Source organism: Phyllostomus discolor, chromosome 4, assembly GCF_004126475.2.
Source record: "Phyllostomus discolor isolate MPI-MPIP mPhyDis1 chromosome 4, mPhyDis1.pri.v3, whole genome shotgun sequence".
Taxonomy (NCBI): domain Eukaryota; kingdom Metazoa; phylum Chordata; class Mammalia; order Chiroptera; family Phyllostomidae; genus Phyllostomus; species Phyllostomus discolor.
The window spans coordinates 79,048,198-79,064,235 of NC_040906.2; the positions used below are offsets into that span (position 1 = coordinate 79,048,198).

At 32.3% G+C, this 16,038-nt stretch overlaps 1 protein-coding gene across 1 annotated transcript in view; it reads left to right on the forward strand.

Moving 5' to 3' along the window:
- LRP1B (LDL receptor related protein 1B) overlaps window positions 1–16,038 on the forward strand; it is a 1,792,671-nt gene that overhangs the window by 1,617,407 nt on the left and 159,226 nt on the right. Inside the window, exons 67-68 of the mRNA XM_036023545.1 lie at window positions 5,494–5,610; window positions 11,771–11,877. Of these exons, the coding sequence (XP_035879438.1) occupies window positions 5,494–5,610; window positions 11,771–11,877 (224 nt within the window). The remainder of the gene's footprint in view (window positions 1–5,493; window positions 5,611–11,770; window positions 11,878–16,038) is intronic.

Consider the following 16,038-nt stretch of genomic DNA (forward strand, 5'->3'; position numbering starts at 1 on the left):
ATCCCCCAGAAAATTTTCTTACCTACATTTTAGTCAATTCCCTTAACACTTCGTTTCACAAACATCAACTCTTCTCTATCACCATATATTACTTTTGCTTGTATTCTGGGGTCATATACATAGATTAAGATAGCATTTTCTCTTTTGCTTGTAAATTTTTATTTGCATAAAACTTTAAGATATTTCCACATTGTGTGTTAAAAATTCATTATATTTTATACCTGAGTAGTTTTTAATTGTATGAATATATTCTAATTTGGATTATTTAAAAGTTTGCTATTATGAATAAACCTTCTATAACCACTCTTGTGTAAATTTATTTCATGAATATTTGTTTTCATTTTTCTTGGGTGAAAACTTACGTGTAAAACTGTTGACTCATAGGGTAAATACACTTACCTTTATAAGAACTTGAGTAGGGAGTTCCAGGTCCTCTGTATTATCTTGAAAATTTAATGTAGCCTTTTTGATTACATCAATTCTAGTGAGTATGTACTGGTATCTCATTGTAGTTTGAATTTGCATTACCTTGATAATTAATAATTTTAAAAATCTTTATTTGCCTTTCAAATATCTTCATTTTGCATCTCTTCCAGTCTTTTTCTTCCTAATGTGCAAGATAGGTAGGAAATTTTTATATTTTTGGGATCTTAATATCTTCTCAGATATGTGTGCTACAAATATTTATTTTAAAGGATACTGCTTGCTTATTGACTTTTAAATATATTTTTAAAGAAAAAAACATTTGAATTTTGTCTAAGTCCAATTTACCAATATTTCTTTATTTTTAATGGCTTTGTGTTTTCTTACTCCAATATTATATTTTTGTAATTTGAAAGCTTTATATTAGTCTATTATCATCTCAGATTAATTTTTGTTTGTAGAGTATAAGTTATATTTTGTATATGGATAGCCAATTATTTCAGCAATATTTGCTAAAAAGGGCATTGCTTTCCACATTAATTTGACTTGGGACCCTTTTGAAAATCATTTAACCATACATGTATTCCTATATCTGATTTCATTTTGTTCAACACTACATTCTTGCGATTGCTGTAGTTTTACAGTAACTCTTGAAACCACGTACTACACTTCCTCCAATTTTGTTATTTTTCAGTATTGATTGATTATTCTAGATACTTTTTAATTTAAACATAATTTTAGAAAAATTTGTTTCTTCAAAAATAACTTGCTGGAATTTGCATTAATTCTGTATTTCAGTTTAGAGGAAATTTTAAAAATTCTGAGTTTTCTAATCTATATGCATGATATACCACTGCATTTTCTAAGGCATTATTAATTTCTCTCAGCAATAGTTTATCATTTTCAGTATGAGATTTTATGCAAATTTCACTAGTTTAATTCACAGGTGTTTCTCATTTCACTGATGCAATTGTAAAAAGTTTTTTTAAGTTTATTTTTGTTACTGCTAATATATAGAAATAATTAAACATATATACTGACCTTGAATTCTAGAGCTTTTCCAAATTCACTTTTACTTCTAGGAGTTTCTAATTTAAAAAAAAAATTCCTTTTGTTATAAAGAGAAATTAAAATCTCTTCTATCCCATTTGTCACTGCACTTCCCAAGTTCTTGCTCTAAAATGCATCACTGTCACCAGATTCTTTTATTGCTTTTCAGAAACATTCCATGTACACATATACATGCACCAAAAATACTGCAGCATGCCCTACATAAAGTTTTATACTGTATGAGAAACTGACCATACAGTTTCCCATTAAAATATTGTGTATATATATATATATATATATATATTTATATTTATATCTCTTATCCCACCTTTCTAGGAGGATCATATTTGTACTAGTATTACAATTAATGAGAAAACAAAATAAAGTAGTTTTCAAGTACAGTCATGTACCACATAATGGTGTATCAATCAAAGCTAGACTGCATATACAATGGTTAGTTCCATAATATCATAATGCAGCTAGAAAATTCCTATCACCTAGTGACATCATGGCCCTCATGGTGTTGTAGTACAACACATCACATGTTTGTAGTATTGCTGGTATAAACAAATATACTGCTCTGCCTGTTGCATGGAAGTATAGCACATACAATAATATATAGCATATAGTACTTAATAATGATAATAAACAACTACATTACAGTTTTACATATTTATTACATTATATGTTTTATCATTATTTTAGAGTGTATTCATTTTACTTATCAAAAACCTTATTGTAAAACAATGTGCTGTGTTATACCCGCTGAGGCCTTACACATCTCTTGTTTACCACATCTCAAGTACATCACTTTCTCTTATGCTTGATCTTACCTTGAATAGTTGTGTACAGTAATCTGCTATACAGTTTGTCATGTAGGAGCTACAGGCTATACCATACAGCTTAGGTGTGTAGTAGGCTATACCATCAAGGTTTGTGTAAGCACACTCTATGATTGTACAATGACAAAATCAACTAATAACAATCCTCAGAATGTATCCCCACCATTAAATAGTGTATGACTGTGCTTATTTACTTTCTCTACATTTATAATACCACAAGTGAAATAATGCTTTTCCAATGCTACTTAACAATATAGATTAATAGAAAACTTTGTATATTATGAGCATTTTATATTGATTACTATAGAGTATTATAATGTGGGATTACATATGTTCTGTTCTGCAATTACTTTTATGGGCCACTGATTTTCAATCTTCACTATTCATTAGAATTACCAGTCTAGCTTTACTAAAAATACTGAAATCTGTGCCCCACCCCAGAGTCTTATTTTATTGATGTCAGATATGAATTGGCAAAAGATTTTTTTAAAGCTCCCCAGGTGAATTTAACATGTAGCCAATATGACAACTACTATATTAGCCCCTGCTCATACATTTTCCTATTAAAGTATTATATATATATAATAAAAGTGATTATAATATAATCACTTTTTGAAGTGATATATATATAACTTTTAAATATAGAATGTCTAAATAGTTTGTATTTATAATTTTAATAAGTAATGCTATGAATCTAAAAATTAAAGTAAGTACCTTGGGAACATAAAAGCTGAATAACCTTACAGACGGTGATTAGCTTTTCTATGTTACTGTTTCTAAGTGCCTCAAATAAATATCTTAGAAATTAACTGTTACTTTTGTTGTTGTTAAAGAATATGTGCAGATCTCTTTCAAACACAAACTATAATACAAATGTTTAAACAGAAAAATACAAATAGAATTGGGGGAGCAGAATAAAAACCATGGATTGTGCTGATTGTACAGTTCCAACTGTAAACTTTTGGCGTCATGGGGAATTGCTTGGGGCCAATGTTGTAATATTAAGTCACATGATCTGCTTGTCTCATTGGTGTGATTTGTCTTACATTATATTTTCCAAAATTTTAAAACAATATTTAAAAATGCAAACAACACATGACAAGGAATAAATGGTTATATATAGAGTAGTAGTTTCAGAGGGGTTTAATTACTAAAATGAAATAACCATTCAACAATGGTCATTATTTAAGTTTTAACCGTCCTTACATATTTCTTGATTGAGATGTGTAGAATGCTATATTAGAACTTCTGCAGATATTAAGCCAATTTCAAAATCTAAAATTAAATATGACACAGCAAAATGCATATATTACAAAACACAGCACTCAAGATAGTGACACATTAAATTCTGAGTCATTATTAGAAGGCAGCAAGGCAGGAAGGTAAGAAGGCTGAAAGGGAAGGAAGTGAAGGGAAATATGGGGGATATCTATCTATCTCTGTATCACCTATTTAGTAGAATAGTAGAAAAATGCATTCGAAGTTTATCATAGGAATTTCTACAGAAATGTAAAATGTTTCAAAGTTGGACATGGGTGTAAATTTCTCTGTTGCCATTTAATAGTTTTGTAAGATTGGAGAAGCAACTTAAATTGAGACCTGTTTCTTGTGTTTAAATGCATGTAATAATAATTCTCAAGGATTTTATGAAGATTGAGTGTGGTCACACTTATGGAAATGCTGAGCTAAGTTCTCAATAGATGCTAATTTTTCAATTTTCATAATTACACCTAAATTACTTTTGTTTTTATAATCCTATGTGGATCTGAATTTTATAAGATGCACTGAAGTATAATATACCAAACATCACTAAAGAGCTTATCTTCTCCTTCAGCTACTTTGTTTTACTAGATTGAATTATTAAACACTTCACTGTTCATCTCTAATACAGTTGAGAATAAAGAGTTGATCTAAGTATATGAAAGGGATATAAATGTGTCCTAAATTATATATGTAAATGTATAATTTTGTTATTTTTATGTTGTTGAATTTATATCATTTTGATACTTAGACCCTTGTTACTCAGTGTATATCATAGACCAAGGACAATGTTATCACTAGAGAGCTTGTTAGAAATCCAGATCTACTCAATCACAATCTCTACATTTAGCAAAATTTCCAAGTGATTTTTAAGTATGCACATTAAAGTTTAAGAAACAATGTTTTAGACTATATACAATTAGGTATTACTCAAAGGAATTTTAGAAATATATGACCTAAACATCAAATAAACTCTTGTTACCTGAATTCTGATTCTGGTTCATATGAATATAGATTTGTTGTAAAGAGCACTAAATCAGGAATTAAAGCACACTTTTTAATAATTGGCTGTGTCTTTTAATGGTAGAAAAAATCATCAAGTTAATAAACTTCTACAAGTTTCTGTTTTATCATTTTTTAAAAGATTTTATTTATTTATTTTTAGAGAGGGAAGGGAGGGAGAAAGAGAGAGAGAGAGAGAAACATCAATGTGGTTACTGGGGGTCATGGCTTACAACCAGGAAGGCATGTACCCTGACTGGGAATCGAACCTGTGACACTTTGGTTCTCAGCCCATGTTCAATCCACTGAGCTACACCAGCCAGGGCCTGTTTTATCATTTTTAAAGTGAAGAGTTAGTTAATACTTCTTCTGGTACTAATGAAATTGTTTAGAGGTTTGAGTAAGATGTCACTTTATTAATAGTCAAGGTCTGTACATGTAATGCACTATTACAATTTTTGAACTTAGAGCAGCTGACTATAGGTAGATTATGAATAAGAGCTCCTTAAGGAGAAAGACAAGACAACAACCTCAGAGCTTGATTGATAACCCTTTCTTTTTGCTACTTTTTAGCATGAATAGAGGTGGCTTGGGGGAGTGATGTTCTAAAGATAAGGGTAGTTTGGGATCATTTTCATTTTTTTGTAATTAATTGATTTGTGTTGACTTTGAATGGGTGGTCCAATCAATTACTTTGTAATTAGCATGTGATGAAAACATGACCAATAATAACACAAAACAAGACAGAAAGATGAATTTTATTCAGCATTTGCCTTCAGTTTTCCCTGGGAATGCTTATCAGTTAGCATTTTAATTAAGATCTGAGGAAATATCATATGACTGGATTTGACATGGCTGTGATATTGTGAGGGATGTTTTCATGGAAGTCAACAATGAAACTATGGTTCTATTACAGATAAAAAAACTTGTGGACCTCATGAATTCCAGTGTAAAAACAACAACTGTATTCCAGACCATTGGCGATGTGATAGCCAAAATGACTGCAGTGATAATTCAGATGAAGAAAACTGTAGTAAGTAACACTTTCTTGGGAATGTTGAGAGCTAACAACCTATTCAAAACACAAGACAGCCATTTTTAGTTCAATTAAGGTGTAAATATTAATCTGTGCTGCTGCTCACATTTTATACATATATTCATATTTGAAAAAGAATATTCAGACTAAATTGACCTGAATCTCAAATGGTAGAATTATTGAAATGCTTATCCTGGGAGTTATTTTCTAATAGTTATCAGAATTGGTATGAAAGTATCATGAGGTTTAATGCAACCTATTAGTATGCAATGAAGGGAGCCCTTGATGTGAGCTCATACAATGAGCTGAATGATGTGGAGACAATACAAAGCATATCATTCTTTAACAGGTGGTATTCATTTCATTTCATTTGAGTCTCAAATTCTTTTACACTAAAAATTCACCCATGAGCTTCTTTCAGTAAAATATCATTTCTTTTCTCCAGAATGGTGAACACTGTATTTATTCAAGATGCTTTTCTCTGAAAATAGAACAACACTGTTAGCATTATCTATCTCCTGCATTTTTATATAATAAATTCAAAAAATAATAATTATCAAGCACATTTATTTTCCAGGAAGTATGGGAGTATGTAAAATGGTAACAACATTTCTATATTCTGGCATTAATTTCTGAATATATTTCTTACTACTACTTTCTTACATTGCTGTTTAAATAAGAAAGCTATGTAATCATGTTTAAAATAAGATAATCAAATTCCATTCATTAAATATTTATATCTTTCTACTTTCAAAAAGTATTTGATAATAATGATAATATCTACTTTAATAAATTGTACTAACAGTATTCATTTCCCAAGACACAGAACACAAAATACAAATTCTCTTATTAAAGCATACTGTTTTGTTATATAAAAGCATAGCATTAGTAGAGCCACAGTCATAATAAACCACTTGGATATTCAGTTTGCAAAATATCAACTAATCTTTTGAATAACTTTCACACTTAATCTGACTAGAGTTTGAGTATTGGTTACATTAAACATGAACTCTCTGGATCATTATGATTATGGAGTGCTCTGAATATAGAAATATTTATTGCTTCTTCTTTACGTAGATCTCTCCCAACTGATCATACTACCTAGAAAAAAAAAAGCTGCAGTCATTAGAGTGTTCTAGATTCCTTTAATCAGCAATTTCTTACAAAAAAACTTTAAAAAGCAAGTTCTCAGATTCTGTCCCATGATATAAAAATCTAAAGGGTGAGGTTGGTAGAGAAAAAAGAGTAGAGAAAGAATTATGTACAGGGTGGGGCACAAGTAGGTATAAGTTGTTCATATGGAAAATATTGCAATAAGTAATAATAACAGAGCAATAACCTCCGTTTCACATACTCACAACTGTAAACCTACTTTGCCCCCACTCTGTACATACTTTCTCTTTTTTTAAAGATTTTATTTATTTATTTTTAGAGAGGGAAGGGAGGGAGATATATATATACAGAGAGAGAAACATCAATGTGCAGTCGCTGAGGGCTATGGCCTGCAACCTAGGCATGTGCCCTGACTGGGAATCGAACCTGCTACACTTTGGTTCGCAGCCCGCACTCAATCCACTGAGCTATGCCAGCCAGGGCCTGTACATACTTTCTATTTAATTGATTAGTATTTCAGAGTTTAAATATACAAATAACTACCCAGCTTTTGAGATACTTTTGGTGTTAATTATCTATAAGATACTTGAGAGAAAATACCGTATGACTGAAGACTATTGAAAGCAAGAGAGAGAAATTAGATTTTATTTATTTATTTTTTAGAGAGGGAAGGGAGGGAGAAAGAGAGAGAGAAACATCAATGTGCGGTTGCTGGGGGCCATGGCCTGCAACCCAGGCATGTGCCCTGACTGGGAATCGAACCTGCGATACTTTGGTTCAAAGCCCACACTCAATATACTGAACCATGCCAGCCAGGGCGGGAAATTTCTATCTTGGAAAACCCTCTATTCAAGTGGTAACTAAAATTGTTTGAGATGTTAGAATACTATTATAATGAGAAAAAAAGAACAAGAGATAAGATAGTCTGCTTCTGAATCAACTGGGTCTTCTTAGGTGGCTAAGTATCATTTTGCTGACCTCTGAAAGTCAGCCTTTGCCCTGATTGGTGTGGCTCCATTGGCTTTTTCCTCTCGCAAGTGAATTGTCATCTGCTTAATTCCAGATCAGGGTACAGGCCTGTGTTCCTGGTCTGCGGTTGAAGTGCGTGTAGGAGGCAACCAATCAATGTTTGTTTCACACATCAATATTTCTTGCTCACTCTTTCTCCTTCCCTTTACTTCTTTCTAAAATAAATAAATATAATATTTAAAAGCCAGTCTTTGATTAAGAAAACAAAGAGAAGCAATACTGCCTTCACTTGTCACTATATAAACTTCATGGCAAGAAAAACAAGGAAAGTGGCTGTATTTTCAAGCATTGCAATATAAAATACCCAATTATGTGTGATTTTCTTTTAGGTCCTTTCTTTTTGAGCTTGTAGCCTCAGATAAGTAATATTGATGAATTTCCAGAAAAGAGATGACAATGAACAACAATGAGGCATATTAGAGTTGTGACATGGAAGGAAAGAAAGCATATACAAGACAAGGACCAGAGTTGGCAACATGTGAAATATGTGTTATAGGAGGATCAAAAAGAGATCTAGATAAAAAATGGTGTTTGAAGATACCATCTAGAATAGGTCAGAGGCAATGAGAAGTTTTACATATCAAAAATGGCTACAATTCTACAGAGACAGAAGCTGAGAGTATGAAGAATGAGAAAAGAATACAATATCTATAGGGCACAGCAAAAGACTAGTGACATAGAAATCAGACTTAGAGAAAAATACTGTTGCTATATTAAAATGTTATCAAATATTCCAATTTTGTATAATCTGCTGAAACTATTATAATTATATATGCATGATTGCAATAAAACTACTATAAATATACAGTTACTATAATATATACTTTAATTACTATATATTTTAATTATGACTATATATCACATAACTAAGCATATAATAATTATATATATGACAATACACCCAAAAGGGAAGTGGTATATATTATCTTTTATAAATAGATTAGCCAATAGATTAGCCATTTATTTCACATTTGACAGTAAGCTAATTATTAAGTAGTGAAACATAGTTAACAGAGATAGTAAATCAGACTTACAGTTTAAAAAAGAAAGCAATTTTTTAAACATAACCATATTCTATCACTCAATACTTACTTTCATTCTATTGCCTCATTTATTTATGACATTTATATTAAATTCTTATTTAAGTATCTGGAGTCGCTCTAAGGAGTAGGGCTATATCCCAAAGCCTAGCACAGCGTCTTACACCTGTTTACAATATTAGTAATGTATTTTAAAGTCACTTTTGGACTTCTTTGTTTCTGAATTTGATTTAATGAATTTACTTTTTAAAATTTTGTTGGAAATGCTCCAGGCACATATGCGAGATGAGTTTAAATAGTAGTGAAGCTATTAGCTGCCAACTATGTTTTAAATTTAATATAATTTCTTCTGTGTTATATAATTTCTTCTGTGTTATATTTAGTTCTGTGTCATAGGGTAATTGTTCCATTGTTATTTTGTCATCAACAGCTGATCATTTCCCTTGTTAAGTTTACAGCAGGGGCACTTTGCTTTAGTAATGATTTCTGCTCTTAAAAACAAGGATGTTTTATTGTTATTAAAGATATTTCATTATCTAGATCAAAGGTTTGAAAATATTTGATAAAATTCAACAGCTATACTATTTTTATCAGCAAAATATATAGTATATTGTTGTACAATCCCTTCTAGGAAATTGATGTACAAAAATTTCTTCATATATTTATATTATTAGGAAATAACATATCAATAGATATAAACACACCAAATGATTTTATCAACTAGATTGAGGTTTATATAGAGGGAAGATGTCTGCCTATTTGAATTTCTAATACTTTCACACTAAATTTGTATCAGAGGATTATTTGTATAGCATGTCAGTTATACTAATTGTATTCTAAAAATTCTCCTCAGATGCTTACACCCACACTCCTCTAACTTTTTAGCTTATTTCCATGGATTTATGATAATATCCTCAGTAGAGAAATTGGAGTCTATAAACCTTTCAGCTCTACCACCTAACAAATATAGCTTTGAAAGTCACTTTTTCTTCTGAATTTAGTTTCTTCAATCTTGTGCAAGGTGGCTTTCAAAGCTCTTTTTTTAATTCTGAGGCTATATGTGTTTGCATTCCTTATTATCAAAATGAGTGGCCAGTCCATATGAGGAAGGATAAAATATCATCATGTGGGGAGATTAAAAGAGGAAAATGGTCCCTTTTTGTTATTATTAAGTGAAATAGATATTGCTAGCCAGGTGCCTTAGACAAGTAATTTGAATTCTCAGGGATTTCATGTTAATCTCTGTAATATGTAAGCACTTATTACTTCCTCAGTAGTGTGGGAGACAATAATATGGCCTAGTAAATAATATAGGCCCTGGTATTATGTCTTCTACATTCAAATGAAATAACAGCTCTCTGAGTACTAGGTGGTTTGTAGTAATTTTCTTATCCTTTCTGTGCCTCAATTTACTCATCACGAAAGGGTCCTATAATAACACTACCTTATAAGGTAGTTAAAATTGATGAGTTAATTCAAGTAGTACTTTGCACTAACTTTACCTAGTACCTAATAACAAATAAGCAATCAGTAGTTGGTAGTAATTATTATTGTTAGAGTTAGTAATATTAGTATTAATAAAATTTCTTCTTAAGATTAAAAGATAATATATGTAAACATAAGGTGAAAACAACAACAACAAAAAGAAACTCCTATTTTTATACTCACAGGAGTATTGAGTCATGAAGGGAATGCTCCAGTTAGTGGCTTTTTTCCCATTCTGTGAAGTAGCAACTTGTCTCAATATAAAACCTGAAGTTCACATTTTAAAATAAAGTCCCAGAGCAGAACAAAACGCTCTGATAACGTATTCCATTTGCCACAGTTCCCCCAGTGTTTTCTGCAGGGACTTTTATATAGAAGTGTAGGAGCCTTCATGACACCAAACCCTATAGCTCAAAACAGAGTTTTGTGCAGAACAATATTTAAATACAGGCTGAGTTATTCACAGTCTTTATGGAGGAATATAGGCTTCAAATAGATGTCCCATAGAAGTAATTTCTGTTACCTATTCCTTCTTCGCCCAAGTAAGAACATTATTGTGTGCAAGACAGCATAAATACAGTTAATCCATAGAGAAAATGTCTTTCATTATGCCAGATACCAATTTGGTTTATAAAGCAAAAATTAACAAGAAATGATTTCCAACAGTCACAGAGATTACTGGCAGGAACAAATTTCTGAAATCTATTTTATTGTCCAGATGAGCTGTATTCCACTTGGTAGTTAAGCCAAGTAGTAAGTCATACTCTGGCTTAAGTTTTATGTGGAGTGTGGCAAAGCATAGTTAATCAACAACTGGCAAATTATCTAAAATGAGATGTAGGTTACATAGAGAATAAGCAAGCAATTGTATGAACAGAAAGTTTTCCAAAAAAAGTGCCTCCTTCTGCCCCTTCTACCTATATCCAACAAGTCATATCCAATAATACCTTCATGTATGCTTCTTGTTTGATGAATTCTGGAGTTTCTGGGGATAAAATTGAAGAATTAGAAAGTCATTATAACACATAATAAAAGGGTAAGAACCAAAGGCTAGACTCACTCCTCAGTTAGCAAATGGCCCTGTGGGTACAGGGAGTCACAGAATGTCTTGCTTAAAGTAAATGCACAAAAGGACTTAGAATTCCAACAACTGAAAATGATCAATTTTGTATTATAATATGTAGATTTTTATGCCTTTTATTTTACTTTACTGTTGTATTTTTGTTAAACAATGGGCCGTTTATATTTTGTCTGTTTTTCAATTTGTTCCTATAATATCACTTTCTATTCATGACTGTAAAAATAAAATCGAAAGGTCATTATATTATGTATCATAGATGTTTCATGAAACATTTTTCCTAAAAAAAATGTATCAGTGCTGCTGGATTAACTGCTTTTTTAATTAATGCTACCTAATATTGTATGTTATATAAATTTTAAAATGCAGTTATATATAACAGAATAAACCTCTGCTATTTTTCTGCCCCCAGAGCCACAGACGTGCACATTGAAAGATTTTCTTTGTGGCAATGGGGACTGCGTTTCTTCCAGGTTTTGGTGTGATGGAGATTTTGACTGTGCAGATGGCTCTGACGAGGTAGGCAACCTTGAAACATCAAACAAAAAATAAAGAATTCCTTTAAAATCACATTTATAATTAACATTGTTTAATCCAATGAGTGTGACAAGGACAGCTCTGAAATGCATTGCTCCTGACATACTGAAATGAGTATTATGTCTAAGGTCTGTGCTGACCATGCCCCACACAGGGAATATCTCTTGTGCTACCACTGACAGTTAATTTTAGAGTCTGTTTTACAAGTGGTGAATGGCTGGGTGGGGAATAGGATGTTTGGGAACCCTATTCCCTAAAGCTGATGCCCTCGCCATCTGTGAATATGTTCATAAATTTGCTGCGGTATTTATAGGCAAGACTAATATTTTATGCACTTTAAAAAGTTTCCTCTCCCCAGTCTCTTTCTTCAATTGATAAAGTATCAAAGACGTCGATGCGGGTCATCAATTTTCATGAAACCACAGGTTCAGCTTTGCTTAGATGATGAATCACAATCCATTTATAATAAGGCCTGCATACACACAGCCTAAGTGAAAAAAGTTTAGAATGTCTCCAGATAATTCTGTAAACTTAGACTGTTACCATTTATAATACTTCACACAATTCATTCTTTATGAATCTATGTATTTATATTTTAGTTATTAATTACTCTGTGATTCTTTAAAACTAATACATGTTGTGTGGTGATATATCTTCTCAATCAAATCTAAAATGACCTAAAGCCTCATTTTTAAATATCAGGGGATATTTAAAAATATACCAGTAGTTGCTGGAATGGAAGTAAAAGGGAGAAAACTGTACTTGGACAATGATTAAAATAAAATTAAAAAAAAAAAGAAAAAAAAAGAAATATACCAGTAGTTAATGGTCACTTCTCATGACTTTTTCTTTTAATGTTACATTCCATGTTAGTATGAGGAGCACAGCACTTGTGCGATCAAATACAGTCACAAATGAAGGAAAAAGTTGGTCTCCAGACCTCGGTGGCCACCATAACTCCTTGTGGGGAACAGTGACTCCCTGGAGCTCTGCTGCTTTGGGTGACCTGTGGATGTACTTACTCTTCATGAAGGGCCTTGCACTGGATGTGGCTTGGCCAGAGACAATCTTCCCTGTGCTCTGGAATTTTCTGTATTTCAGGTCCAACTTCCTGAGGTATCCACTAAGTTCCTTGGCAGAGCAATACTGAAGGTCTTTACTATTCACACAACCCACTCAAATTGTTTTTCCCACCTTCAGCCATTCTCATCAGGACCACACAAATCTGTATTATCTCACTTGCTTTAATAAGCCCCCTAATCAGGTCCCTGGATTTAGAAATAAATGTCTGTAATTTCTGACTTTATAGGCAGAAAACCTAAACTTCCATGTTACAAAGGTTTCTCAGGAGAAGTTGAAAAATACTATATCTATTCATAGACTATTCAACAAAACAAGTCAAAGCAAAGGAAAGTAAAAGGATTAGAGGACACAGACAACAATGTGGTGATGGTCAGAGGGAAGGGGACTGGGTGGAGGTGGGCAAACAGGATTGGAGAATGGGGACATCTACAATAGTGTCAGCAAAGTAAAATTTTAAAAATCTACGTGGGAGTTAAATTCTTACATTTCTCAGCTACATTTAGAATTTATTTATTCAAAAAATTATATTAAATTGTCAGGACAACACATTTCACATAAACTAATTCATACCATGAAAATGTTTTGTTTTCTTAAAAAAGTATTTTCCACAAGCCTATTTAATCTGTGAAACATCAAGAGGGGAAAATAGATTGCTTAAGGTTTATGATTTTATCTTGCATATTATTCATTAGATATCCAAGATACATATAGAGGATTTTATTTTCCAAAATCTCATTCATTTTAAAGTAGCATTCTTATTAACACCATTTCTCTCATGCCATAAGTTCCTGGCCATTGTTCTTTGATGGTGGAAATATCTCCATTACCTACATATTTTCATGATAATGCCTCAAGGGAATCAAATTAATTCTCTTCAAGGTGGCCTTTCTCTACATTTAAAGACATTTAGTCCAGTCCATTTGTAAAGAGGTGGCTAATATTGAGGCAATGGATTTATATCTTAAAGTCTAATATGACAGGTTGTATTGATAAAAAAAGGTAAACTGAACAAATGTTTAGAAAACAGAGTTACATATATGATATTTCATATTAGGATCAAAGGAGAAAATGTGAGCATAAGTTTTGTATGAATGTGAGCTAACAGTAGTTTGTTAATATCTAGTTAAAACAATAACAAAGACACTAAAAAAAACTTGAATCAATATAATTGTATATCAGATTAGTGCCATATACAGAAAAGAATATATTGAAGTAACTTTAAAATATAATAGTTGGCCACTTCATCCAGTATAATATATTGTAAGAAGAGAAATAAATGCAAAAGAATTCTAACCTGTATATAAAGACTTGTTTTGGATAATAATATTGATTTTGCTAATTTGATATTCACATGCCTTGAGAGTAAGATAATTCAAATGTTTAATTATTTTAACATTATTAGCACTCAACTTTTTAAAAATTATATTTTAATTGTTGTTCAAGTATAGTTTTATGCCTTTCACTCCTGTCCCAGCCCACCCACCAAGTCCTCCCCACCTTCCTCCCATTTCCACTCCCCACCTCTAATTTTTGTCCATGTGTCCTTTATACTTGTTCCTGTAAACCCTTCCCCTTTCCCCCTGAAATTCCCTCCCCTCTCTCCTCTGGTCACTATCAGCCTGTTCTCTATTTCAGCATCTTTGGTTATATTTTGCTTGTTTCTTTGTTTTGTTGTTTAGGTTCCTGTTAAAGGTGAGATCATATGGTATTTGTCTTTCACTGCCTGCCTTATTTTGCTTAGCATAATGCTTTCCAGTTCCATCCATGCTGTTGCGAAGGGTAGGAGCTCCTTCTTTCTTTCTACTGCAAAGAATCTCATTGTGTAAATGTACCATAGTTTTTTGATCCATTCATTTACTGATGGGCACCTAGGTTGCTTCCAACATTTGACTATTGTAAATTGTGCTACTATGAACATTAGGGTACATAGGTTCTTTTGAATTGGTGTTTCGGGGTTATTAAGATATAGTCCCACCAGTGGAACTGCTGGTCAAAAAGCAGATCCATTTATAGTTTCCTGAGGAAACTCTATACTGTTTTCCATAGTGGTTACACTAGTCTGCAATCCCACCAACAGTGAACTAGGGTCCCCTTTTCTCCACAACCTCTCCAACACTTGTTGTTTGTTGCTTTGTTTATGATGGCCATTCTGGCTGGTGTGAAGTGGTATCTGATTGTGGTTTTAATTTGCATGTCTCTGATAGGTAGCGATATTGAGCATCTTTTCATGTGTCTCTGGATTTTCTGAATGCCCTCCTTGGAGAAGTGTCTGTTCAAGTCCTTTGCCCATTTTTTAATTGGGTTGCTTGTCTTCTTAGAGTGGAGTCGTGTAAGTTCTTTATATATTTTGGAGATTAAACCCTTGTCTGAGGTATCATTGGCAAATATGTTTTCCCATACAGTTGGTTCTCTTTTTATTTTAATACTGTTTTCTTTAGCTGTGCAGAAGCTTTTTATTTTGATGAGGTCCCATTTGTTTATTCTCTCCTTTGTGTCCCTTGCTCTAGTAGGCATATCAGTAAAAATGTTGAAATATCTGCATGAAATATCTGCGATTTTCCTGCCTATGTTCTCCTCTAGGACTTTAATGGTGTTGTAGTTTATATTTAAATCTTTTATCCACCTTGAATTTACTTTTGTGTATGGTGTATGTTGGTGTTTGAGTTTCATTGTTTTCATGTAGCTGTCCAGTTCTCCCAACACCATTTGTTGAAGAGGTTATTTTTACTCCATTTTATGTTGCTGCCCCATTTGTCAAATATTAATTGACCATAGAGACTTGGGTTTATTTCTGGGCTCTCTGTTCTGTTCCACTGGTCCATGTGCCTGTTTCTATGCCAGTACCAGGCTTTTCTGATTACAGTGGCCTTGCAATACAGTTTAGTATCAGGTATTGTGATACATCCTACTTTACTCTTCTTTCTCGACATTGCAGCAGCTATTCAGGGTTGTTTATGGTTCTGTATAAATTTTTGAAGTGTTTGTTCTATGTCTATGAAATATGCCATTGGTACTTTAATAGGTATTGAATTGAATCTGAACATTGCTTTGGGTAATACG